The 27,705-nt window shown below is 41.7% G+C and overlaps 1 protein-coding gene across 4 annotated transcripts; it reads right to left on the bottom strand.

The window, feature by feature from the left end:
* Window positions 1-3,334: 3,334 nt before the first annotated feature.
* Window positions 3,335-27,481, bottom strand: LOC111654002 (kin of IRRE-like protein 3). 4 transcript variants are annotated; one of them, XM_087173547.1, is made up of 15 exons: window positions 27,337-27,481; window positions 26,696-26,845; window positions 26,269-26,426; window positions 24,698-24,848; window positions 21,409-21,514; window positions 18,593-18,741; window positions 18,123-18,250; window positions 15,952-16,078; window positions 11,340-11,440; window positions 10,770-10,972; window positions 8,977-9,092; window positions 8,637-8,705; window positions 6,247-6,356; window positions 6,046-6,123; window positions 3,335-4,673 (listed from the first exon to the last, which is right to left on the bottom strand). In XM_087173547.1, the coding sequence occupies exons 1-15, from the start codon at window positions 27,389-27,391 to the stop codon at window positions 4,197-4,199; spliced, it is 2,178 nt and encodes a 725-aa protein (XP_087029673.1). In that variant the 5' UTR covers window positions 27,392-27,481; the 3' UTR covers window positions 3,335-4,196. The 4 variants fall into 4 exon arrangements, with proteins under 4 accessions (XP_087029673.1, XP_087029674.1, XP_087029675.1 ...); XM_087173548.1 differs by having other exon boundaries at window positions 6,046-6,147; window positions 6,268-6,356; window positions 27,337-27,478; XM_087173549.1 differs by having other exon boundaries at window positions 6,046-6,134; window positions 6,261-6,356; window positions 27,337-27,475.
* Window positions 27,482-27,705: the final 224 nt, after the last annotated feature.

Raw genomic sequence — 27,705 nt, 5'->3', positions numbered from 1 at the left:
TATGCACTGCAGTAATACGTTTGACAAAAGAAACACACTACATAACATGTTAGTCAATTCAGATCAGTTTATTCATAACCATCTTCTTTACCAAAGTGTTACCATTAATCATTTGTATCCTCCATCTCCTAAAAGGAAGTATCCAGCTGGTGGATACAGGGCCTGCTGGTACATGGGTGATCTGCACAAGACAAGAGCATCATGTAGAGATTCTTGCCAATGAACACATCCAGGAATGTGCCCTTTGCATCACAGATGCCCTGCAGTGGCACTGAGAGGAAAGTTTTCTGTTTATGTAACATTTTTTCTGTGCCTCTGCAGGAGGAAGAATCCAGATGTGGCAGTCATCGATGGCACAGGCAGTGGAGCTGAATGTGTGCATGCAACAGATTGAAATCTAAACTGCTAGTTGTGTAAATTTATAATTTGCTATGTCAAAATCTTGCTGCTAATTACTCACACTATTGAATTAACCCAAAACAATCCTACAGTTGAAGCAATTGATCTTAATAAGTGTCAACACTATTTGAATTTGAGATTTCACATGTACTCTTATGTCACTTCTAATCAAATTGTTAAAGTCACATTCTAGTAGGCTACATCAGTGAACATCATAGACTGATTTTAAGGTCACTGTAAAACTTGCCAATATCTGATTCTTTTGATTCTCTATTCAGTCTGACTGCCCTTTTGCTGATGCTATTCAAGTCTGCTCTGCTCTCAGCTTTGACACTATAACTTGATCCCTTCAATTGGAGGTTCCAGTTTTGACAGTTGCTGTACCTGGACCTGGTCAATTATGGGGGTTTGGGGTTTGCTGATTGTAAAGCAAGGCAACTACAGGATTAGCTCCCTCTGGTGGCTATTATAGCTTAATACATCGCTGAACAAGAACAATTTAGATTGGGTCTCTCATAACCGGTGTTGATCCCAACATTTGTGAGAATTAACAGTAGAACATACACAGGCCCTATGTAGTTGTTTACAGAACAACTGGAGGGTTATACAGAACCTACTAATCACTGCCTTTAAATTCAATGTGCTTGTTCACTGTTTTTTTCCCCCTCTTTCGAACTTCGACATAATAAATTAAACTCAGTAACAAAACCACCTATATGTTTACCCCTCGCAAATCAGACATGGCAGCTTGAGCTGCATTGAAAGCTTCAGGCTATGATGACTCCTTTGAAAAATTGGAGATTGCATTGGTGGACATGACTGAAGAGTTGCTACCTGGCTATGCAACTAGAATCCAAAGCACTAACCCTTTGGACCTTGAACAAATAATAATAATAAATAAATAGCACTTGTAGACAAGTCCCTGACTAAGCTACCAAAAGATTCGGCACTGACCAAAATGTTAGGTAGCCTGGCTGTTGTGTTAACTACACAGCTCAGACATGGACATAATCGGTTAGAATGGGCAGGAAATAAGCTGAAGTCCTGCACCCAACAAAATTTACAACTAAAGGGAGAAAACCAACTCCTCCAACAACAGCTTGAACAATCAGAACAGTCTTTAACACAGACTGAAACACATATCAATGAGCTAAAAGCTCAGAACAGAGCCTATAACCTGCATCTTGATGCACAACAAAAGCAGACCCAAAAGATGCAAGAACAGTTGACTGAGGCTAGAGACAAACTCTCACAGGAACTGGTAGTTGTTAGAAGAGAACTGCAACATTCTGTTAAGATAGATCAAACCAGACAGCCATACCTGACTGAAACTTTCCAAGAGGAAAGAAAAGATGAGCCACGTAACAGGGGAGTTCAAGGAGGCGTGTCTTCTCACCTCTTCTTGCCTCTTAAGCCGGACCCCTTCGGGGACAGCAGAACTCCTCCGGACTTGACTAGAGTGATTCCTCCTTCAAGACCTTATCTATCTTCAGGCACCCACACATCACAGGGTCTTTCAGATCGGGAGCTACAGTATAGAGACAGGTGTGTGCCTTTCCAAATCATGTCTAATCAATTGAATTTACTACAGGTGGACTCCAATCAAGTTGTAGAAACATCTCAAGGATGATGAGTGGAAACAGGATGCACCTAAGATCACTTTTGAGTGTCATAGCAAAGGGTGTGAATACTTACTGTATGTACATGCAATATTTCAGTTTTTTATTTTTAATAAATTTGCAAGAATTTCTAAAAAAAGTGAAGGGGTGTGAATACTTTTCGGATGCACTGTACATTTTGTTTTTTATATTCAATCGTTAGACATAGGCCCTGTTTGTTTAACTGCTAACATAGCTGCCATGACAAAAGGTAATTCTCTCCAAGAGATAAGAAATGATGATCCAACATTCAGCTTTGCCTAGATTATAGAATAGCTATACAGTTCATAGTTGTTTTCATTTTTGAAAAAAAAAAAGACATCAACTCTGATCATGTTAGCAGTTGTTATGTGCCATGTTCCTGATGCCACCGATGTCCTCGATTCGGCGATCCAACGCTCCCTGGATAGCGACCATTGAACTGAGTGGGGGATATGTAGCGTACATACCTGGCCTCGCATCAGTCACAAGCCATTAAAGAAGTTCATTGTAAGGACATGCAGAGTTACGGACCCACAGTTGACACTTTGTGACTCTTCCCACCATCAAACTATGAAATTGATAGGAAACAGAGACAAAGGCCCCTTCTCTCACAAACAGTCAATGCTTTTAGCATGTCAGAGAGACACAAAACCAGACCAAAGGTCAAAGGGTCAGCTCCAGAGGATCAACGAATGGACACCAGGCAACTGTAGAACATAGGCAAAATCTCCAGTTTGTAACAATAAGACTCTATCTATTGATATTTGATTGTTTCTTATATGGGACAAATAACACCAGAAGGACTAAGAATCACTAGTCAGAGATGTGCCACTGTTTAACTTTTTGTTTAAAATGTTTTTTTTTTTAATGAATAATTATGAGAGATTTTTTCACTCGAGCCCCTGCCCCCCAAAATGTCTGCGCACATCCCTGTCACCTGGTCCATTTTGGAGAGACCGAGACCTCTGGACATTTCAGCTTCCGCCAAAAACCTTATCAACAACATTGAAGAATCCAAACCAGGAGAAGCTGACGGCACTGACAGGTGGCGGTGAAGACAACAACTCCCATGCTCCGACGCTACTTCACAACGCAAATAATCTCTGTCTTTATGCATTGTTTTGATTGAGAAACATCCAATTAGCTATTGTCTGTTTGGATGCTATGCTAATTTGTAGGTTTGTGTTTAGAGTTCTCCCCTTTACCAAATAAAAATCCTAGTGGCAACTTCCACCACAGAGAACAAAAATGCCTCCAATCAAGTTGCACTGAGGTTTATTTGTAGTTTTCTTTAATTAAGACACAATATTAGCACCCTAACACATCTTTGAGCGCTGAGTTGTGACAGTACTTCAACCCAATGCTTTTCAGTGACATGCATTTGTAGAACATGATGTAGCATGTTGTGCTTCCTTCACTCCATTCACATCCCCTTCCATACATTGAACCTGGTTATCTGTGTTCCTCTGCGGTGTCATGGCCCTTTGGATCCCAGGAGAATGATAGTCTCTTAAACCAGCCCAGGTGACCATCATCATTTCAGATGGACTTATCTAGATTTCCTCAAAGAACTCCTTGTTCTACCACAGTTATCACTCTGTGTTTGTTTATTCTGTGTTTGTCATTGCACTTGAGTGCAGCAGTTCAATTATCAGGCTCAGACTGATGAGAGCGTATTGTCTCCAGCTCTAGCATTCATGCTCACTTACATTAGTGCATCAAAGTCCATAGACCAACAGAACTGTTTAACAGCAAGAATCTCACTTCATCTTCATCCTTATCATTCAGTACCAAAATCACAGTATACAAAATACTTGTTTTACAGAGCTCTAGTGTAAATAGGACCATGTCAGCCAAACATGGAAATGAGAGCATGCTTCCCAGAGACACAAAATACACACAAGTTGTAGGTGTCTCTCATTAATGGGAATGGGACAAGTACAGTTCTACACTTGTACAGTGTCTGCCATGTAAATGAGAACAGCTTCATTGTGAATTCAGCTGTATCAAAGTACTGCATTTGTGAGCAGAGAGGAGGAGGAGAGCAAACAGATAAAGACCTGAAACCAGCTGACACTAGGCTGAAACCAGCTGATATTATGTCTCATCTGTGAAAGTAAGATGACTCCTTTATCGCCCGGTCAAGGCCCTTGACAGTTAGACATGGGTCTGCATGCGTTTCTGCAGAGGCCTGGTGATGTCTGAGTTCTGGGAGGAGGACTGAGAATAGTGAGAGGAGGACGAGGCTGAGGTCTTGCTGTCCTTGTCAAGCTGCACACATCTGTCCTGCTTGCTGTGGCTGCTGACGCTGCTGTCACACTGAGTGTCAATGAAGGAGCTGGAGTCGCTGAGTGAGCTCCGCTGAAACTCCCGCTCACACAGCTCGATGGAACTGCTTCCCATGCCCAGGACGAAGCGCTGGCTGTAGTCGTACAGGCGGTTTGGACCGGCACCAAGGGTGTTGTAGATGTTGGTGAAGGACATGCCAGTGGGCACCTGCTGTTTGCCAATAGTCTTAGTTCCAGCGGTTGGGCTTCGGCCTATGTCAGGAGTCTGGCTGGGGGTCAAGGACATGGTGTGGGTGGCGTGGTGCTCGTTGAACGTGCTGACACTGTAGTAGCCATTTGTGGGGTCCTTTTAAATGCAAAAGAAGAAAAAGTGATTTCAGTGAGACAGTAAACAAACAAGATAATTTTGTTGCCTCCTGTTTGTGAATCAATGCTGTCTTTTTGTGCACAACTACATTTATGTAAAAGCTGCTTTTTAAACACAGACACTGAAAAACAACAGCTGGTTTTCTCACCTGTCTACACTTTCTCACTTTCACTGAAGAACAAGAGTTGAGCCACAAACAGTGATCAGAAAATGGGCTGATGAATACAGGAAATGAAGAAAGGTGCAATATGAAATAGCAGATCACATGATTTAGTGGTGTGTCATCTGCCTGCTTCTCAGTATTCATGTTTGTTGCAGGATGTGTTGATTCATTTTATTATCTGTCAAATCAAATGCAACCCTGCATAACATCACATATTCACATAAACAATTGCTGGTAGCCATGCATCTGTTGCCTCTAGACTTGACTACTGTAATTCTTTATTATCAGGATGTCCCAATAACTCAGTGAAATAAAATGTAAACTCAGCGATGGTTGGTCCACTGTTGGAAAGGATGTCAACCAAATCGAAACACAAGAAGTACTGATCATTACTTTTAGCACAGTGGCAGTTATTAGGAACTCAATGCTCACTGAGTGTCAACACCATACACCTGTGTGAGCCATAGTCAGGTCTCCACTGAGCCACTGACATGACACTGACACGCTTCAAATTTTTTTAGCTGTGGTTTTATATTTAGTTCAAGCTTCAGTAGTTGAGCATTAGAACATGTAGTATGTTGTGAGAATGTTCTCAGTTTACTGGGAACCTGAAGAGAGAGTCAACCTGCACTTTCTACTGCAGTGAACGAATATGAAACCTCGGCTGATTTTGACGTTTACATTTAGAGAGTAGAGGCCTGTGGCCACAGAATCTGTGCCACCAGGAAAAGTTTGGATTTTTTTTTCCCTTGTCGCCAAAAACCATTGCTCCACATTCTAGGTGGTCACATTTAATGTCTGATGAAATCTCAGAAAAGCTGTAAAACCCTTCACTTGGAGGTAAAAATATCCAGAACATAACACATATGTCAGAACTGATAAGCTTTTAAAGCGGAGTAGGTCAGAAGAAAGTTGAGTCTGTACTCCGATGAGATCCCATTCATTTTAAAAATCATAAAAAAAATATGAATATAAATTCAACCATAAGGGATATAATGGCACATACTGTATCTCCTAAACATGCTTCACATTTTAGCTTTGGAGCCATGTTTCTAGTTGCAAGCCTGTGACCAGGAGTGAAAAGCCATCTTCACTATAATTATCATAACTAATGATAATCTATGCTTTCTTTGCGTTGCACAGCAGGAACATGATTCATGATAACTGGCTCTTTGAAGTTGAGACAGCTGAATATTGATGGTATTCACCCACCTTTTCCTCGTCATGGAGCACCTCCAGTTGCTTCAGCACAGCCTCCTGCTGGAACTCACCATGGTCTGTCTGCATCATGTTAATCAGGGCCATCAATAGTCATTCATAGTGAATACATACCAGAAAAACCAGAAAGCCTTGGACAGAGCACATCAGTATCTGAGGCCGTATCAGAGCATCAAACTGTTCACTCACCATCATCTGTTTGATGTTCATATGCTCCTCGCTCTCCTGTGCTGCATCATGGTCCTTGTGGACAATCTCCACCTGAATGCCTCCTTTAAGACCTGGAGGACAGGGAGAGACGGATCAGAGTGGCTGAGCAGCCTCACACCCACAGCTTTTTCAGACCTCAGGGTGATGATGCTGACTTCACTGACTGAAAACTTGAATAAACTTGAATAAATTACAACTTGGTAACACTGATTTAACCCCGGAGGAAACCCCAGATATTGATCAGCAGGATGCTGAAGAATATCTGCAGTCTAAATATGCAGTGTACCGGGCCTAAAAGTGTGAAGACAGAACATCTGGCAAGTCGCAGTCAGTAGTCTACTTAAGCTCTCAAAGACAACCACAGGCTGAGAAGAAATGAGTCAATTGCATCTCCTCTTTCCTTCTGATGATCTTTAGTGACAAAGTAATAGAGAGACAAGCAAAGCTGTTGTTAAAAGAGGCCGTTTCACTGTGGCTGCTAAACTAATCACCTACGAGTCACTCAATGCAACCCTCAGAGCACCTTCAATATGCTTAGGTAGTATGTTCCAGCAGCTTATAGCATAAAAGCTGAAGGCAGTTTCACCAGTTTTTGTGGAGACCCGGGGGAGATGGCCTGTTCCAGCTGGTTGATAGCTCACAAGCAAGTCAGATAGATACTGAGGTGGAAGACCATGTATAGCCACAAAATATTATTGCATAGGAACATCTCATGAGTTACAGACAGCTAGATATTTAATTTGACATTCTTCCTTAGATCTGTGTCTGTGAAGAGTGTTCTGCTGGTCACTACCCAGGATTGGACTGTGGGTTGTAGTTTATGACTCTTATCTAGAGAGGGACAGAGGAAGGGAGGTTGATGTGTGTGTGTTCATGCATGACACAGAGAGGCCAGGATTCACACCTTAGTGTTAATCAGTCCTTTTGTTGTTACTTGTCCTATATAAGAAACAATCAAATATCATTAGACAAAGTCTTATTGTTACAAACTGGAGATTTAGCCTATATTCTCCAGTTGTCTGGTGTCCATTGGTTGATCCTCTGGAGCTGACCCTTTGACCTTTGGTCTGGTTCTGTGTTGTTCGGGCATGCTAAAAGCATGGTCTGTTTGTGGAAGAGGGGAGGTTAGAGATAGTCCTGTAATTACTAATAATAGATGGATCTAGAGTGGACTTCTTTAAAAGTAGCTTAACAATTGAAGATTTGAGTGAGCTGGGAAAAATACCAGTTTGTAAAGAGGTCTTTATAATGGTTAAAATATCCTTAGATAGACTGTTAAAATGCTTTTAAAAAGGAGGCGTGGATGGGATCAAGGAAAGAAGTGGAAGCATTATGACCATTAAGACCATGGAACCACTGTTCCAAGATCATCAGCACTGACTGGTGATAAAATAAAATTTGAGGGAGGCAGGGTAGGGGGTGCATGAGTAATTATGGGAATATTTGCCCTGGTAGTCATTATTTTGTTTTGAAAGAATGTTGAAGTCCTTGCACTTATCAGTAGAAGTTAAATTACCTGCAATATAAGTTCTGGAATTGTTTAAGAGTTTGTCTGTAGTGGAAAAGAGAACCCTTGAATTGTGTTTATTATTGTTCCTTATATTTTTAAAATATGGTTTCATGGCTTTTCTAATTTTTGAGTTATAAGTAATCAATAGATTTTTATAGATTTCAAGATGGTCTGAAATCTGGGTTTTACGCCATTTATGCTCCGCTCTTCTGCAGTCCCTTTTCTTCCTCCTGTTAGTCAAGGACTTTTATTCCTTTCAGACAACACTTTACTTTTTTAAGCTGTAGTCTGCTGGGGCAGCAGCATGTCTGACATGAACACCAGGAGATTGGACAAGCTGGTCGAAAAAGCTGGGTCTGTGCTTGGCAGGAGTCTGGGCTCACTCAGGACTGTTGTTGAGAGATGCATGCAATGTAAGATGAAGGCCATTTTGGACAATACCAACCACCCTCTCAACAACATTCTGGCAGGACAGAGAAGCAGCTACAGCTACAGCTGCAGCAAACATCTCATCTCGCTGTGTTGCAGAACAGAAAGGTTCAGGAGATCCTTTGTTCCCACTGCCATCAGGCTCTATAACACCCCAGCCAAAGGAAGTGGACAATATTGTTTAATATCTATAATTATTATTATGATTATTATTATTATTATTATTATATATCTTATGTATGGAACACTAAGCAGGTGATGTGGAGGATATATAACATAAAATCCCAGAAACACACAACAATGAAGCAGAAAGACACATCACAACACTGATGAATGTTCAGCACAACCATCAGCAACCACTGCTCATCACACTGTGAGCAGAGTCAGTCACACAGTTTGTTAAAGGCCTTACTCTCTGTTTTCACATCTCTGTGGTGTGACATTGACACAGGAAGAGAAGACATGACCAGATGGACATCCTCTGTAGAAACAGACAAAAACATGTCAGAGACTAAACCAGGCCACTAAACTCTACCAGGACATCCAGTCATATGTTCCTAAACATAGTGAAGCAGAGAGAAACAGAGGCAAACTACACTCTATCCTCAGAACTTCAGAGTCAGCAGAGGTGGAGCTGGAGGCTAAATTAATGACTGAAGCCAAATCAGCCACTGAAGAAGAATTCTGGAAGAAGCTTTTCCACTCCACTCCACCACCGCCGTTTACAAAAACCACATACACAGACTACATACTCGTGTGGAATCTGGTGCAGCAGAAAGCGCTGAGTGTCCCCAGGAGGATAGAGAGGGCGAGGAAGGCTCCCACTGCCACACCGATGATAACAGCCAGTCGCAGAGTCTCTGAAGAAACAGACACAGCAGGACATTCAGAAGCACTGAGGCCACATCCACAATAATACACACAATATCACTTTTGCTAAATCTACACCTGATGTCCACACCACTCTGAAGGTTTCGAGCCCCTAAAACCGAGACATCTGGAAATGCAGCTGGGCCTTGGCCCACGGAGTCCGGTCGGTAAAAGCCCAAAGAAATTACATGAAGCCACCACCCTGATGCCAAGGATAGGCATCAGGTTGAGGCGCACTGTGGCAAGTCTTCAGTACAGCTCTGAAAATATTGTTACAGGAGCTCCACAAGCTTTCCAACAGGAAACTGTGTCCCTGAGTCGGTCTGACAGGCTCCTCAGGAGTGAGCCACTTTAAAGATTCAAGTTACAGTTTGACCTTCTTTGGTCAGATTGACATTTGGGAGTGATGTTGAAAAAAGGCTCAGTTCAGTCCATGGGCCTCATTTAAAACTGTTGATAAACATTGAAATTAAATGTGAGATAATTTCACTTCATATCACTCATTACTTATTCCACTCCACTTTTGTGTTGTTTGTAACTTTTCCATAAGAACCTTTCAACTGTATAAGATGTGAACCAACTCAAATCACGTTCTGCTCAATATTTCATCAGCTCACCATCACATAACAGACACCTGGAGGGGCTTCAGTGTCTCTGTGCCTCCACTGGTCAGTCCACACTGAACATCCACCTCCATGTGTGATCACTGTTTCATTTCAGCAAAGGTCCTGTTTGTGGCATTAACAGCTGCTGCAGCCATCAGCCTCCACAGGAACAAGGTGTCGATCAGTGCTAATCAGGGGTTTGACCATTTGTGGTTGATTGTGGGAGTGTTGCAGGCGGAGCATGAGGCTTGCCTGTGCACAGCCTCATAAATCTGATTTCTTTTTTGTATATGACATTTTCAGCTTTTGTGCACACAAACGTCTGGATCCTACACACTGTGTTATAAGTGAGGCCCCTGGTCTTCACTAGAACTCAGTCTCTTCAGGGAATGATAGCTTTGAAACTCATCAGCATAGTCCAACTAAAACATTTACAGTTTTATGGTTTTAGTGTATTTTTATTACATGAGAAAATACATTTAAATCATTTTTTTATTTTAATGTGTTTTTTCATTTAATAGAAGTATATTGAAATGAATCATTCAAAATGTAATTATAGATGTCGGCTAATTTCAGTTCTGTGCAGGACTGTGCACTGAGATGAGGCACCAAACAGACAATAGTTGGTAGAGTCTCAGAGTCTATTATGTTAATTATGGTAAATATCTATCTATCTATCTATCTATCTATCTATCTATCTATCTATCTATCTATCTATCTATCTATCTATCTATCTATCTATCTATCTATCTATCTATCTATCTATTTATTGAAAGAAGACATTGCTGTCCCACATCACAGCAGAGGGATCCCTTCAGCGCTATAGCTCTAATCATACACTAAACACATTTTGTTTTCTTTTGACATGACAGCTATGAAACCTTGTGCACTGTTGTCCAGTTACACTCTAAGAAGTCTATAACATGAATCTTCCTGCAACATTCTGATTTGAATCCACACAGGGATGAAGATACAGTTTTCAACAGCTTTAATCAGACTCAGTAGCCTCAGTGTGAGATTTAACCACAGGTGAAGAGCTGCACTTAAACCTGTCTGACATGTCTTTTTCCTCACCTTGTTCTTTGAGGCGTATGATCTCAGTGTCAGAGCCGAAGCTGTTCCATGCTGTGCAGTTGTAGATGGTCTGGAAATCTGCGGGGACTATGTTACTCATGGTCAGAGTGGAGATGACCCCCTCCTCTGTGCTGACCGTCTCCACAGTGTAGCGTCCAGATGTCCCTGACTCCAAAACTGTCTCCTTCCAGGACCAGGCCTGAGGGATGATATAAAGATTACACACATTGTCATAAAAATGATATAGTCTCAATGTTGTTGCTGTTACTTGACTTTTTTACACCACAATATCTTAAACTTACCTACAGCATACAGTAGCCGTTATTCAGTGACTGGGTGCTGTTTCTTTAAATACACGTGTACATTTGTAAACATAATGACATGTTACACACCAACTTTATCAGGACAGATTGTATGATTTTTACAGAACATGAATCAGTTAAGTTCTGGGGTTTAAGTTATCTTTTTCTTCAGTGTCTGAGATAGTCATCCATTCTTTTCAGACTGATCAGATACATGAACATGGAACTGAGTTAGTAATTGGAAGCAGGGATAAAGTGACTTACGATACGGTCGGGAGGAGGGCTGCTGTGTATGAAACACTTGATCTGACCCCTCTCTCCGTAGAGCGCCTGCTGGGTCTGGGTGCTAGAGATAGTGGGAGGACCTGGGGAGGCACAGTCAAGGCAGAAACACAATCATCACAATAAAAATATGGACATGCATTTTTTTGGTGATTGCAGTGCATGCATTAAATGTCAAGGGCAGAACCATGCTCAGGTCCCATTAACAGTAAAATCTCAGACATTATTTCTTCCTATGTTCCTATGATATATTTCTTCCTGTTAAAAAGGGAGTTTTTCCTCCCCATCCTGTCGTCAAGTGCTTGCTCTTTGTGGGAACTGTTGGGTTTCCCTCTATAATAAAGTAAGGTCTCGACCTTACCCTGTAAAGTGCCATGAGATCATGTATATTATGATTTGGCACTACACAAATAAAATTGAATTGAATTGAATTGAATTATTTATTTTCAGGATGTTAATCGATTTTTCTTTGGTTTGTGCAGATGTGCAGTGCAGGTTAAACCAAATTTATCCAAACTCAGTTTCATAAATGACCAGATAGAGTCTCCCCATTTTTACAGGGCTGATACGGAGTTTTAGAATATATACAGAAATTATTATGTAAGTAACAAATACATACATGAGCCCTCAATCATTCCCAGACCAGTGGTGCAATAGAGTAACAATGGACATAAAAATCAGACCAGCGAGGCATAACTATAGATCTACTGGAACAACACAGAGAAACACACTGAAGACATTATATTGCATGTCCAGCATGAAGAACTACATATTACACTACTCTTCATATAATCATTTATGCATCATCACATTGATGGGTTATCAACTGAGTGACCATTTGAACAATGGTTTATTTAGCAGATAGTGGTGACTACTGTTTTACTTGACACTTTTAGCTGTTGGCTGTTGGGTCTGGTTTGTGGGCTGACTCAGGTGTATGAGCACCACTACAGAGAGAGAGAGAGAGAGCTCCTAGAGGGAGCTGAGCCCATTATTCAAACAAATAACTTTCTCATTGCTTGGCTGTCTCTACATATTTGTGTGGCTCTCCTCAGATGAATCCATTTTAATTAATTTGAAGTTGAACAGCTCTTGGCATGCTAGCATGAGTGGCACACTGACACAGCCTGTTCCAATTAACAAGATTATTACAGTAGTGTATTAAACCAGAACCGCACACTGCCACACATTTAGACCGAGGGGTGCGTGCTCGTTAACATCAAATACCATTGTGACTGTGAGGGTAGCTAACAGGTGTTAGTAGGTAGCCATTGGATGGCATGTTGTAGTTGTATCTAGCTCTAACGTCTCTCCTCTAACTCTGAGTTGTGTTGCTGTTGTATTGTCCTTTGAAGAAGCTATACACAAGGGCGCTGTATGTTGATTTTAGCTCTGCATTCAACACTGAGCACTATGTGGCTATGGTAAACTATGGAACAGACAATAAAGAAAATGTTCAATACAGTTTATTTATACATTATATTATAAATCTTTAGTAATCTAATTAGTAATCTTTTATTATTATTTACAAAACAGAGAACAGAGAACATAGACAAGTAACAATACCGGACTGACATAGTAACAGCCACACTATGACAGACAACACTAACAGGCACACTGTGATAGACAGAGAAAACAACTTTTTTACAGAAACAGAAAAGATAAGACACATAAGAGTCACAAAAGTGTTCAATCTGAACAGCCATTCAATGGTCCTGGTAGTCTGGGTAGAATGAGAGCAGAAGAGAACAAGATGAGGATATTGGCCAGCTTCTCCATGAACTCCTGGCAGGGGAGGGGTGGCAGGGGGTTTGTCTTCACAGTAAGCTTGGCCTTGATGGTAGGAACAGTGAACCTATTCCTTGCTGCTGTCCATATATCATTCATTTGGGAGAACACACTCTCAACTGGTGCATTACTTCCAGATATGACAACAGATACTAACCTAGCCAGGTTAGTGTGTGGGATGTCATTCTCTTTGAAGTGGGGAACCACCGTGCTCCATCTCTGACTTTTTCATTCTTCAAATGATCCCTCCTTTAGGAACTTTTGCAGGCCAGTAACCTCATCAAATAATGCATCTTTGTTGATGGTTATATTGGGGCATTTTTCCTGCAGTTTGGCTTTGGCCTTCTGGATTTCATCATGCTGGGGTTGTCTTTTTAAAAGATCCCCATGCGTGCAAGTAGTTCACAGCTGTAGTGAAGAATGACCCTTGACACTATATTTTCCCCCCTCCCATCTGGAAGAAGATCTGGGACAGTCAAATGTGACATTGTGGTCCTTTTCTTTCCCTGTTCTATGTTGTTTTCCTCTCCCTTGTGTGTTTGTTTGTCCCCAGTTTGTTGTCTGTCTGTCTGTCTGTCTGTCTGTTTATATGTGTGTGTGTGGCTTTCTGGATCCTACTCCCTCCAGTCTCCATACTCACCTGCTCCACATCATAAATTCAACTCCACAACCAGTATTTGAGGGATGATTCTACCATTCTTAGCCAGATGTTCCATCATACCTAGTGGTATCTCGTTCTGGCAAAACCATTTTTGAGCACCTGTTTTTTGATGCTCCGATTATTCTTAACCAGTTTTCTCCTTTTGCCTCAGGTTGAGTCACCTGTTTTCTCCACTGCCAGTCACGCTCTGCTCGGTCTCATCTACTCCCCTGCTCAACCTGTTCTTCACACGTGGAATCTGGTGCACTTCTCTGCTCCTGCTCCTGTTCCTGCTGCACACCGTCGGTAACCTGCTCCAGTCCAGCTCTTCACATCCTACTGCACTATAAACTGCAGTCAAACCCCACTCAGCCATCTGCTAATGGCCCGACAGCCACTCGACACTCTCCTCACCAACCCCAAACCAGAACCCCAAAACCCTACAAGAACCACCATTACCAATAAAGCATTTTGTGCATTTTTTTCATCTTACGTTGTGTCCTACATTGTGGGTCCAGATTAAAGAAAACAACCTTACACCATTACTTCCACTGAACTGACTGCTGAGAACAGTAACCCTCACACACATGCACTTTGTCACGTTGAACTGTTTTATGCGTCTTTAAATCTGAGGTTTTTTTTAATGCTGCTACTGTGTTTTCATGCTGCTTCCCCTGCACATTAATGAAGAGTTGCTAAACTCACTTTGGTGTTTTTTTTAACAGTGACAATAAAGATCTATTCCTGCAGGGACTATTGTAAATGTGAATTGTGCTTGCTTCTAAGGTGTTTCAGAAGGTGTTGTTTAGTCTGCTAATTGGTGGAACAAACAACCCAGCTGATATTTCAGTAGGCTTTGTGTCAGTGAGCTCACACATGACTGTTTTTAAGAAGCACCAACTTATTGCTTTAGCTCACCTACAGGAGGCTGACCTGGAGTCAGACGGTACCTGGGTGTTGTGATTTTTTTAATTGATATTTAGAAGATATAGAGGCAGAACAGAGATCAGTTGCAGTGAGGAAAGAAACTGGCCTATTTGGAGATTGAAAGTCTTGCAGCATTGAGGAAAGTTTTATATGAGTTTTATATGATTAGTTTACAACCATTTTACTGAGGAAACATCTGAGAAGGTTGCTATAGCCAGAAGAAACATGGGCATCACGTACTGACAGAAGAGGGCTGTACATGATGATATCGATTATGATGTAGTGTCCTTTTCAATACAGTCATGTAAAACATCTGCTGTGCAATGTGCGCATACATAAGCTACAGTTGGTTAGTTTAGTTCATCGTCCCCAAGGGGACCATTGTCACAGTTCTGTCCACAGAAATGCCAACACATGCACATTACACATCATCACACAACACAACAGTAAACTTAACACATCATGTCAGTTGAGACAGTAACATCAGCGGTTGGCTTTATTTAGAGCTGCTGTGGCTGAGCGTATCAGGCTTTTACTGATTCGGGCCCTGTTGCACCTCAGGGTTCTGTACCTCCATACGGAGGGCAGAACAGTGAAGTGGCAGTTGAATGGGTGGGTGGGGTCTTGTGATATTGCATTTGCAATGCTTGTGTGCTTCTCCTTCAGGCTCTGTCTTATTTGATAGGTAAATTATGATTTGGGGTTGGGATATTTAATTATTTTTTGACTGGTATGGTGGTATCTATCTATATGTAGTCTGTAATGATGGAGACTCTGTAAATCAGGTCTCCATCATAAATGTCCCGACTGGTGCATGCTAGGGAGCCTTGGAGTTGTGTGGTGGCATCCTCGGTCCATTGTGGGGCGCTGCAGGACTGTGGCTTGTGATGTTTGAGTTCCTGTTTGTATAGCGGAAGTAAACAGATCATGTTGTGATCAGCAAGTCCGTAGCATAAATCCAATATGTTTTCCCTTCTTGTGGGAATGTCCACATTCTGATGAAATGAGCTGTGCTGTAGAGGTGAGGCTCCACATTGTCCACTCTTATGTTGGGGGGATTTTTACTCTGAATGGTAAAGCTGGTATTCCAGTTATGGCTCAGAAATGGTTGCTTTTATTTTTCAGCACAGTTTTGTTACTCATGAAGGCCTCTTCCTGTGCATCATATGTAGACTGAATCAAGTGCAGTGGAAACAGAGAGCCATTCACATGCAGTGCATGATGGGCCATTGTACTCACCATTCACAGTGAGCGACACTTCCTTCTCCCCCACACCCACTCTGGGGACAACAGCCCGACACACATACTTCCCAGCATCCTCCTGCCTCACTCCTTTCAGTGTCAGAGTGTTCTTGTTGCTAAGCACCTGTGTTGCGAGGGAAACGGTTTCAAAGGTTAGAGGAGACAGAGGTAATTTCTATCTAGTTGAACATCAAAAACAAAGAAGGATCAACAAGCTGTTAGTCAGAGATGTTGCACACAGAGTGAAGGAGACTGAGGAATATTGTTATCTGTGTTTTTATGTTTTATGTCATTCAAAACACAAATCACACAAGTCATTCTAGTTTTTATCCTGAGTACTCTATCAAGTACAACAGCAAAGCTTTCTTAACTTTTCAACCTTCACAAAGAGCTATGCGTCATATCGTTTTTAGGAGTAAAATGTTGTTTGAGAGTTGTTCAAAATCATTTGAAAAGTAATTGAAACATATTTAAAACCATGTTTTCACCGTTACATGACAGCTGCATCTGTCTGCTGCACATCTTGCTATAATGACAGATTTGTCCTTTAAAAACTCCTCTTTCAATAAGCATGTGTCAGGTAAAGGTTTGAATAAAGGACTCCGTGTGTGTGTGTGTGAGAGAGAGAGAGAGAGGGAGAGAGAGAGAGAGAGCAGGGGGCTGCTCACAGGGGTTCCAATGAACTGCTGTGTCATTGGTGAAGAATACGTACCACATGCCTCATTTCCAGTCTTACTATTGGTCCTGTAATACACACGCTCTCTCTTTTTGGGTTCAATGTGATAACCATGCAGAAATTCCAATCTGGATACAAATGGAGCGTAACTCATGTTATTTGTCTTCGCTGTCAGCTCTTTTGTTTTCCCCAACGCCTCTGTCATTACAATCTGTCAAAAACAATCCTGTTGTAACACACTCTCTGAAAATATGGTCTGCTATTAGGAAAAACTATGGATGGCAAAACGGCTCTCTACTCGCCCCTGTGTACCTCAATCACCTCTTTCCTCCATCAATCATGGATGGGTCTTTTGGTGTTTGGAAAAGGAATGGCATTGACGATATGAAAACCCTTTTTATAGATGGAATATTTCCCACCTTTGAACAACTGTGAAATAAATTTAAATTAGCACAATCCCATTTCTTTAGATTCCTTCTAATTCGCAACTATATCCAAGCCATTATGCCTTCCTTTCCCAATTTGCCTGATGAGTCACCTATGGAGTCTGTATTTTCCTTTGAGCCATCAAGGAGGGGTGCAGTATCTTTTATTTAGAATTTCATAGCCAATTTACAAAACCCATCTTTGGAGACTCTGAGGTCTGTATGGGAGGCAGATTTGGGGATAATCGTCCCATCAGAGCGGTGGGAAAAAGCCCTGGAAGGGGTGCATTCTACCTCAATATGTGCACGACATGGCCTCATTCAATTTAAGGCGCTACATCGCCTTCATCTCTCAAAAGTTAAACTTTCTAGAATGTTTCCAGATGTGGACCCCACCTGTGACCGATGCAAACTCTCACCTGCCTCTCTGGGACCCTTATTCTGGCACTGTCCAAACCTGTCCACTTACTGGAATTCGATATTCAAAACTCTATCAGAAATGTTCAAATTCACAATTAAGCCAGACCCTCTAGTAGCTATTTTTGGAGTGACAGGTGAAAAAAATAATAACCTCTCCGGAACTAAACTGAAAATGACAAAATTTGTCACTCTGTTAGCACGACGATTGCTGGCTCCTCGGCCACATTTGAGAGACTCTGGCAACCATTTATAGACCATGCTTGAGCCAAGCTCCTGACCCCCACACCTATTTGAATACAAGTCTATATGAAGTTAGTAACATTTATTTCTAGTCCTGTTTCTATCTCCATCTTTCTTTCTTTCTTTCTTTCTTTCTTTCTTTCTTTCTTTCTTTCTTTCTTTCTTTCTTTCTTTCTTTCTTTCTTTCTTTCTTATCTTTCTATCTTCTATTAAGTGCAACTACCTGTCTTGTTTTTGTTTTTGTATTTGTTTTATTTCCTTTTTTTTTGTTTTTCTGTTTTTAGTTTACTTTCATTATATTGTGTTATTATTGCTTTTCTTTGTTGTTGTCTTGTTTTGCTACGTGGTTGTTAATAGTTTGGAAAAAAAAAAAGCTAATAAAAATATGTTGACAAAAGAATACATACCACTCCTGAGCCACGTTTCATCCACACGATGGTCAGAGAGGGGTTTCCTGTCCAAGCACAGTTGAAAACAGCATCCGATCCTTGGTCCACCTGCAGAGACTGAGGCTCTGCCCCCATCCTCGGCCCAACTAGAAAACAGACATATGACAGAAATGATCTGGACTTTATAATTATCTTAACATTTGGAAAGACAATACATTTTAAGAGCCCAAAGCTACAAAGTAGAATAAAATGTATGCAGCAAATATAATCCTTATTTTACACTGGATTGTAGTCTGTGGTTCTCAATTATCATATAAATGTAATAAATGTATAAATGTAATTTCCAAGAAACTATAGAAAATAACTTAGATGTTGACATACTTCTCTTTTGACTCTCTGATAAGACCTGTATGTACATAGATGTACTGTATGTTATTTATCTCTGCTCATCTGTGCATAGGTGTTCCACAAAGCTGACAAACACGCACAGTAGACGTCCACGTTCCTGGTGATGTTGGTGTTTCCCAGTATGTTGGTGACCTCACAGGAAACAGGCTCAGTGAAGAAAGAGTAGTCCACAAGAGCCTCATAGGTGTCGCCCGACACGTCAGGGATCACATAACCTCCTTTGGCCCATCTGAAATCATTAGAAACAAAGCAACAACATGGATGAGTAACAAACAAAGGTCCATTCATATCCGCAATGATTTTTCAATGGATCGGAGGAGGAAAATGATTTCTGGCGATTGTGTGTTCTTTGAGTCTGCTGAGAATCAATATTTTGACTCAGCTTCTTCTCCTGTGTTTCCACTTGGAGGAGAGAGTAATTTTCTACTGAACTTTGGAATAATTTAATTCTATAGTTTACTTATAAACATGGGTTGTAGTTTATGACTCTTATCTAGAGAGGGGCAGGGGAAGGGAGGTTGGTGTGTGTGTTCATGCATGGCACAGACAGGCCAGGATTCACACCTTAGTGTTAATCAGTCCTTTTGTTGATACTTTTCTATATAAGAAACAATCAAATATCATTAGACAGAGCCTATATTCTCCAGTTGCCTGGTGTCCATTGGTTGATCCTCTGGAGCTGACCCTTTGACCTTTGGTCTGGTTCTGTGTCGTTCGGATATGCTAAAAGCATGGTCTGTTTGTGAGAGAAGGGTCCTTTGTCTCTGTTTCCTATCAATTTGATAGTTTGATGGTGGGAAGAGTCGCAAAGTGTCAATTGTGGGTCCGTAACTCTGCATGTCCTTACAATGAACTTCCTTAGTGGCTTGTGACTGATGCCAGGCCAGGTATGTACGCTACACTGGTCCCTGAGGGGAAGAACCGTCCAGGACGTCCTCATCATGGTCTCTTTCTCCCCACACCGTCATTGTGTGTTCAGTATACAGTATGCTAAATGTTCAATGGCATTCATTATCATTTAAATCAATCATTTATTTTTTTTAAAAACCTTTTGATTTATTTTATCTTTTTCGAATCAAATATCTGGGACATGATGTATTCAATGAAAATAGCTGGGTTCTGTGACAGCTACATTTGTGGACATTGAAATTCTGCAATGTTGAGGAAAAATTGTCGAAATGTTTCATAACAAAGAGTCACACCATGCAGCCTGAAAGAATTTGCGTATGAAAGCCTAATGATGATCATGTGAGTACAAACTACCAATAAACAGTTTTACTGACATCATGTAAAGTAATTTCATAGAGTTCTAACTTCCTAATGATGATGAACCCACATCACATTTAGTGTCCTTCACTCCACATGCTGTACATGCGGTACATCTTACAGGAACAGCTCATTATTTTGGCTGTTACAAACTACATATGGCTCAGCTTGGCCGAAAATAGTCTACTGGATTCAACTTTTCTTGGAGAAACATGACCTGGACCAGAATCTTCACAGGCAATATCTTTGATCTTAACTTTTCTGCTTGATAACACAAACCCTGAGTGCCCAGAGAAAAAGAAAACTACACAGTCCAAAAGAACACAGTACAATAGCTCTTCAATATCCTAGCCTCATTTCAGACCATGATCCTTCCTCTGAATACCCAGTTTCTTCTTTATCTGGAGCATCAGAAACTTTTCTTGGACGGTTCCTGGGTTTTTCTGCAATAGGCTCTGTCATACTCCTACTTGCTGGAGCTGCTCCATCTCTGTCCCTATGTCCAGATGTCTACTGTGTACATATAAACAACAGAACACCCTTTCCAGCTCTGGTAAACTTGCTGGTTGATGCAAAACACATGACTACTGTTGCGCAGGGTGGGAAAGTCACCACAGACTTCAGATTCAAAACTCTATTCTACCAGCACCGTGTGAACTCATTTGGCAAAGACTTGAATGTAACATATATTCATTTTTATTCAAAGCACTCTCAGCTTTAAGTCATTTTATTTCTACTTGGCAGTATATTTATCGAATGGACTTCTACTTTAGCTAGAAGGCCAGGTCTGTCTGGGATTTAGACTGGTTTGTCTGAGTGTTTCCTTCCTCTCCGTCCCATAGGTGTGCTCAGTCACCATAGCAACCATTTGCTGTGCAGTCGCTAGCCAGAAGTTGAAAAAGCTGACTTTGATAGGCTAATTAGACTGTTTAACTCCAGGCTGATTTTACTGTTGGCCATGTTGTCTTCTCCACAGTGTGGCAGATCAACACAGGTCTCACAAATCATATTAACAGGGTCAGGTCAGGATTGTAGTCTATTGGACATGGATGAAAGTCCATGTGATGTTCACATGACTCTGTGTGTGTGTGTCTGTGATTTGCTACTGCCATCAATACTTTAACTGGTGATATTAGCACCTCTGACTGAGGTGGCATAGGAGTATCAACACCACAAATACTATCAACAGATGTTTTCTGTCTGTCTTTGCATGAAAAATAGGTGAGACGCAGAATCTCTAGATCATGTGATGCAGCTGGGAGGTGTACATCAGTGAGTCCACTCTAACCTGTTAACATGGGCATTGAAATAAAAACCAAGATGTTCCACACACATGCCACAAGCACGTCACAGACACATGCCACACAGCCAGTGTGTTCCTTTGCACAAAACAATTGTGTAAGCTTTTTTTTGTATGTTGTCAATGTGTTACTGTTCCATGAGTTTAAAAGATCAGCAGTGTCAGCTACTGTACTGACTTGAGGTCAGAGAGAAAAAAATTCCCACACCCCTGTATTAGTATTGTATTGTATACTGTATATGTGACATTTTGTCCTTGAGTACATTTGTTGGTGTGGGAGTTTGTCTCTACACTACACACAAACCATCAAGTGGATGTTGAGAAGCTCACCTGTAGTAGATGACAGGAGGGTTGGCTTTTGCAGCACAATGGAATTTGACCACACTCCCCTCTAGAACAGGCTGACGCTCAACGGTGAGGTTGACAATGGGTGGGTCTGAGAGAGGGGAGATCAGGAGAGGATGAAGGACGAAGCAGCATCGTTTTGAAGTCTCTTAAAAAAAGTCTTACACAAGTCTGTCCAAATTCGATGCTTCAGAGTGGAATCTTCAGAGCTGTGATCATATCATCTATTCATTTCCTACCGGGGTATACAATTGTCTTCAGTTCACCAAAAAAAAAAAAAAAAAAGGCATGAAGACGGATTACACAGGATTCTGACCAAACGAAGACATCGAAGCAGAGACAATTTTAAACTATACATTAAAAACAATTTATGTCTGTGGCTTAAATCTGATCTGCCACTTTGAAGAGTTAAAGGTTCACTCTGCATGATTTTCCCAAAAAAATAAATGTATCTTATCTGCAGAGCCTCTGCCTTCTTCCTGTGTTTTCCTATTGTCTTCTTATTTTACTGTTCAGGGTGTTTCTGGGCTGCAACCTTAGAAACCCTTAACCAGTAACAGTGCACAGGGTGTGAGGTCACCTGGTAACATCAGGCTTTTGTCAGCAATGGGTAAAATCGACATTCACACCCGGGTCAAATGACTCTGCAGGTGTTTATTGGCTCAGCAGTGATGTAAACACAACACTCCGCGCGAACTCGCTAATTTTCATCCCTTTTCCTATTCTAATGTCTTTCACAGCACAAACACTGTAAACACACCTGTCACCTTCCCAACATTGTGCTGTTAAACCAGAAATACCGCAGCTATACCTTCCTGATAGTGAGCTGCAGCCACGAAATAAGCTTTAAAACAAACGATTACCAATTGAATTGTCTTACAGGAGCACCAACCTGTGGAGTTTGCACGGTGGCTAGCAGCTCACTCTTTCTCCACTGTGTCTCTGTGTGTGTGTGGTCTGCTCGTGATGACATTGCTTGCAGTTGTGTGTCCTTAGTAACTAGGTAACTGTGGCCCAGGGACGGTGATGAGCAGCACAGGGGCGGACTTTAAATACAACTCTGAGTCCTGCCACATCCAGAAATACTTGGATGACACAGCTATTGTGGTGCGTATCAGGAACAGCCAGGAAGAGGAGTACAGGGATCTGACGATGGCCTTCAGTGAATGGAGCGACAAAAACTGCCTCCTTCTGAACACCTCCAAGACAAATGAGTTGGTTATCGACTTTCAGGGGTCTAGGCCCACCCTTCAGCCAGTCAACATTCGAGGGAAGGACATTGAGGTGGTGCACACTTATAAATACCTAGGTGTGCACCTGGACAGTAAACTGGATTGGTCCCAGAACATGGACGTCATCTACCAGAAGGGGCAGACCTGGCTCTTTTTCCTCAGGAGGCTCAGGTCTTTTGACGTCTGCAGTGAAATGCTGCACGTTTTATCAGTCACTGGTGGCTAGTGTACTCTTTTATGTTGCAGTCTGCTGGGGCAGCAGCATGTCCGACATGAACACAAAGAGACTGGACAAGCTTGTCAAAAGGGCTGGGTCTGTGCTTGGCTGGAGTCTGGACTCACTTAGGACTGTTGTGGAGAGACGTATGCAATGTAAGATAGTGGCCATCTTGGACAATACCAACCATCCTCTCCACAACATTCTGGCAGGACAGAGAAGCAGCTACAGCTGCAGCAAACGTTTCATCTCACTGCGCTGCAGAACAGAGAGGTTCAGGAGATCCTTTGTCCCCACTGCCATGAGGCTATACAACACCTCAGGCAAAGGAAGTGGACTAATCTAATTATTATTGTTTATTTATTATCAACTTATATTATAATTATTAACAATGAGCTAATGGACACTTCGATTTCTCCAAGGGGAAAAATAAAGTATCTATCTATCTATCTATCTATCTATCTATCTATCTATCTATCTATCTATCTATCTATCTATCTATCTATCTATCTATCTATCTATCTATCTATCTATCTAGACCGAACAGAAAGGCAAACTCGACTGGCAGTGGAAAACTGGTCAATCAGCTTTTTTTAATGGGCTTACCCGTATTTAAAAAACCTGCTTATACCTGCTAATTTTGGTGAAAAAAGTTTATATGTCAAAGTAGAGAAACCAACCGTCAACAGAGGAGGAGACACCACTTATCCCCCACCTACAATGCTGTCCTTTCTTCCCTTCCCGAGAGATTTAACAACCATTCACACTTGACCTCAGGTGACTCCAATGACTGTCATTACATCAGACAAACACTAATGAACCAGCTGACATCAATGGTCTTGATAACAACCCCACAGAGGTTAAATGCCTGGGTCTCCTCACCAGTCAGTCAGAAATGAAGAAGCCTGAAGCGGCCTTGTAGTCCTCTTTGTCTTTGTAAAGGACTTCAGTTTAATTTCTTGTCAATAATTAGGGTTAGGGCTGTTCATATTTGCCTGTTGTTCATATGGCTGTGGTTTTTAGTTCCCTCCACCATAACTGCAGGGGAAAAAATTAATTCACCTACTTCATGTGGTGATGACACGAAAAGTGTTTATTACACACTTACACAGATGGATGATTTTGGTTACCTCTCATATTTCAGCTTAAATCACAGGGCTTGAGCCCAGGCCTCCAAACAGTCAGCATACAGCTATACGGCCTCAGCCCAAGGTTCCCAAGCTGCCCGGCACCACAGAGCCTCAGCTGCCCAGTGACCATGAGCTTCAGCTGCCCAGTGACCATGAGCCTCAGCTGCTCAGCACCACGACTGATGTCCAGCCAGATCCTGAGTTGGCCATGTGTGCCAACGTCCTGTCGGCTTGTGCTAACCCATGCAAGTCTTTGGGACAGTGAATAGCAATGAGTTCTGAGATCTCAGGTCATATTGTGAGACTCATAAATACCAACAGGGAGAAGGCTGCAACTTTAAAATGGCCTTGTAAACAAATGTTCTTGTGTTTGGATGACTGTATGAAGAGTGAAATAAAAAGCACATGTAGCTTTTATTGTCTAACACTGTCGCTGGCTGAGGGTGTAACATCTGTAATCCTCATCCGTTTGATTGACAATGTGTTCTTGTGCTTCCCCCACCTCTCTGCAGACTTCACTGTAAACTGACACCGACTTCTTCCTGTGGTTATTTTACATCATCAATGAGAGTTCTCACATAACTAAGAAGGTATAAATGACTTGGTTTCAGTCGGTGTCTGATGAGGCAGAAAGTCATTAAGACAGAGCATGTTTCATCTTTTGTAAATAACTGAATTATTTGTTTTTTACTCACGCTGAATGTCAATTGTGACAGTAGCATCTTTTCCGTTGGGGGCTGCTTTGTTTGATGCTCGACAGGTGATCTGCTGACCTGACTCAATGTTGTGGGGCAGCAGGTAGAGTGTGCTAACTGTGCTCTCCCTCTTACCATCCCGCAACAAGGTCTGAGGAATCAAAACAAAGGAGACAACATTTTGAAAATTCATGTTCATGTATTATCCATAAGAGTATAATTTCATCAACACTGAAATAAACACAGGGCTTGGGTAATGGTCTGTTTGACTATGAGTTCACGATTGTATTTATTCATGAAGGATTTGGATCCTTTAAACAGTTGAATTAAGTTCTTGTTTCTTGCGACCCTACATTCACACCTGTAGCTGCTCAGACTAAACAGTGCCGACCTCAGAGGAGCTCATGATGACTGAGGTCTTTGTATTCCTTATTTTCTGTAACAATACAACTGATCTAAACTATCTTTTATTCAGATGTTTCTTTAAAATTTGCATAATTTTGAAAAATTGTTTGTGGCATTTACCAGAGCTCAAGTGATTTACAACTAGATAATGACCAGACAGTCAGGTATCATTTGAGTAAGGATACAGAATATATGGATATTAAATATATGTATCTGTAGATGTAAAATACTGATGGCCCGAGAAGCCTGTTAAAACATCCTAGACAGGTTTCTAGGGAGATTAAACTGAAACACAAAAAGGTCCATGAGAAATCTGAAAAGCAGGTTGAAGAACCTCAGGTGAGGAGAGAATGTTTCACTCCAGAAAAGACTCACAGACTGTAGATGAAGAGCAGAATGAAGAAGATGTAGAGGAAATCCAGATGTTTAACATCACCCTGTCCTCAATTCTGAACAGTCTCCCTGTCCCTGCTGCTGAGAAGCCCCCTCATAGCATGATGCTTCCCCCACCATGCTTCACCATAAGGATGGTATTAGCCAGGTGATGAGCAGTGCCTGGTGACACATCACAGCGGTGCAACTAGACTGTCCCATTTGAAAGGCTCCCTGCTCCCTTATGGATTATTGAGTGTAGCCTTTTTATCCATTAAAATGAAATGTACAGCACAAAGTGTGGAAAAAGTGAAGTGGTCTGAAGACTTTCTGAAGCCACTGTAAGCATCAACACAATAGTAATATGTTAATTTCCCTATTATGGAAAATGTCTGACAAGTTGTCATTGACAACAATGATCTCAGGATCAACTCCTCTGACCCAGTTAACAGTCAGCCACTCTGTTCTGTTCAGAAACACTACACAACAGGGTGCACACGTGTTGAATAGATACTTTTTGTTAAGTAAATTCTCACGTTGCATATGAACTGTAACATTGAAGAGAAAACTATTTTGCTAAATATGTTTCAGTATTTTGTAGATCAAGAGGTCATTACAGTTTGACCCTGTAGCAACATTTGGAATTTAAAACTGATAAAACCTTAAATCTCAGTGTTGTTCCAGTTCATCTTCACACAACACCCACTGTCAGGGCACTGGACAGTTTTCATAAGATCTAACACTGGTGACACTGCCCAGTGGTCTCAGCAGGGAGGGATGACTTCATGTCATACCTTTGAATACACGGCTCCATTCAGGACTATACCATTGCGGATCCAGATGATGGATGCAGCAGGTTTGGCACTGTCTGCGTGGCATGTGAGGTTGAGTTGGTCACCAGCCTGTAAAGTCACCACCGGGGCCCCCACTATCACTGGGTTGTCAGGAGCAACTATGGAGGAGCTACAAGTTAGATCCTGGTGTGTGTATTTCATGACTTTCTTCATAAAACCAATACCAATACATTCATGTGCTAACAAGTTCCCAAATATCACAACAAACACACTCAAATAGATAAAGATTCACCTGATGCTGCAACAGATCTATTATAGTTTCGTGTTGTTACTTTAAGCTCTTCTGCATGAATCTGTCTACTTCTTCATGATTTCAATAAGTGAGATGTTATCATACGTGTCAGTGAAGAGTGGAGCTAGGACCCACCAAACACAGTGAGGTGGGCAGGTCGTGATCTGATAGCTGCCTGGATGGCCTGGCACTCGAAGACAGCATCATCTTGAATCTCTGTTCTCTGGATCAAGAGGTGATATTCTCCTTTCCTGAGATCTCCAATAATGTTATACCGTGGGTAACCTGCAAAGAAATGAGAGCACAAGGTTTGGAGAAGCAATCTGTCATGTGTTGCCCTTTCATCACATTCATATGTGCACAGGGATTCACAAACACACAAGTCATTGGCTACTGTTGGGACTCATCATTCAAGAGACCAGATGTTTCTTTGCTCCACTGGACAAAGGAACTCAGACTCCACAGTTCTTCACTGTTCACACCTGGGGACGACCCTTTCCCCCACGGACCTTACTGGCCAGCCAGTGTGGGTCAGCGGGTGACATGTGACCCCCAAGGGTGTCACCAAACAAAACCAGATCTCTTGTCCCTCCTCTCTCGTGTCCCTGTCATGTCCACACTGATGATCAATTTCAGTTGTTTACACCCCCAGATATTTTTAGTTTGAAATAGAAAGTAACTGAATGATTAATAATGCTTTAATTTACTAACATCATTGCATCACCAACATGTTTGACTCTCTTTTGATTTATTTCTCTTAGTGAAGTAGATATTACCTGACAGATCCCTGTTAACACCCAGGGCCATGCCATCACGCAGCCATAGCACCATGCCATTGTAGCCGGGGATGGAGCAGGGCAGGGTGACTGGCTGGCCTGCCACCACCACCAAGTCTGTGGGTTGTTGGGTGAACACAGCAGAGCTTCCTGGGAGGGGGGGGGGCAAACAAAGTGAAGTAATCAGTCCAACTTGTACAATAAACACCAGCAGACACAAATTAGAAAACAAATGGTACACACAAATCTAATCAGCAAAATACCCAAGCAGCTCATTTCTCTACAATAATACTGATATTTGACTGGGACATCCCTCAGAGAAGGCGACATGAGATTTTCAACATCTCGGAAATATCATAAAATAAAAGA

The sequence above is a fragment of the Seriola lalandi genome, unplaced genomic scaffold (genome assembly GCF_002814215.2).
Source record: "Seriola lalandi dorsalis isolate HSWRI2012SDOR001 ecotype SW California unplaced genomic scaffold, Sedor1 jcf7180002054256, whole genome shotgun sequence".
NCBI lineage: Eukaryota > Metazoa > Chordata > Actinopteri > Carangiformes > Carangidae > Seriola > Seriola lalandi.
This window is presented reverse-complemented; position numbering and strand designations above follow the sequence as displayed.

Excerpts from the sequence above, each read along its gene's own strand:
- LOC111654002 (XM_087173548.1), bottom strand. The coding sequence starts at position 27,391 with ATGGTGCTATGGCTGCGTGATGGCATGGCCCTGGGTGTTAACAGGGAT. Across the intron at positions 11,441-15,951 it reads AGTGTCGCTCACTGTGAATG|GTCCTCCCACTATCTCTAGC; the intron begins GTGAGTACAATG and ends GTGCCTCCCCAG. Across the intron at positions 8,706-8,976 it reads CTGCACCAGATTCCACACGA|AGGATGTCCATCTGGTCATG; the intron begins GTATGTAGTCTG and ends CTGTTTCTACAG.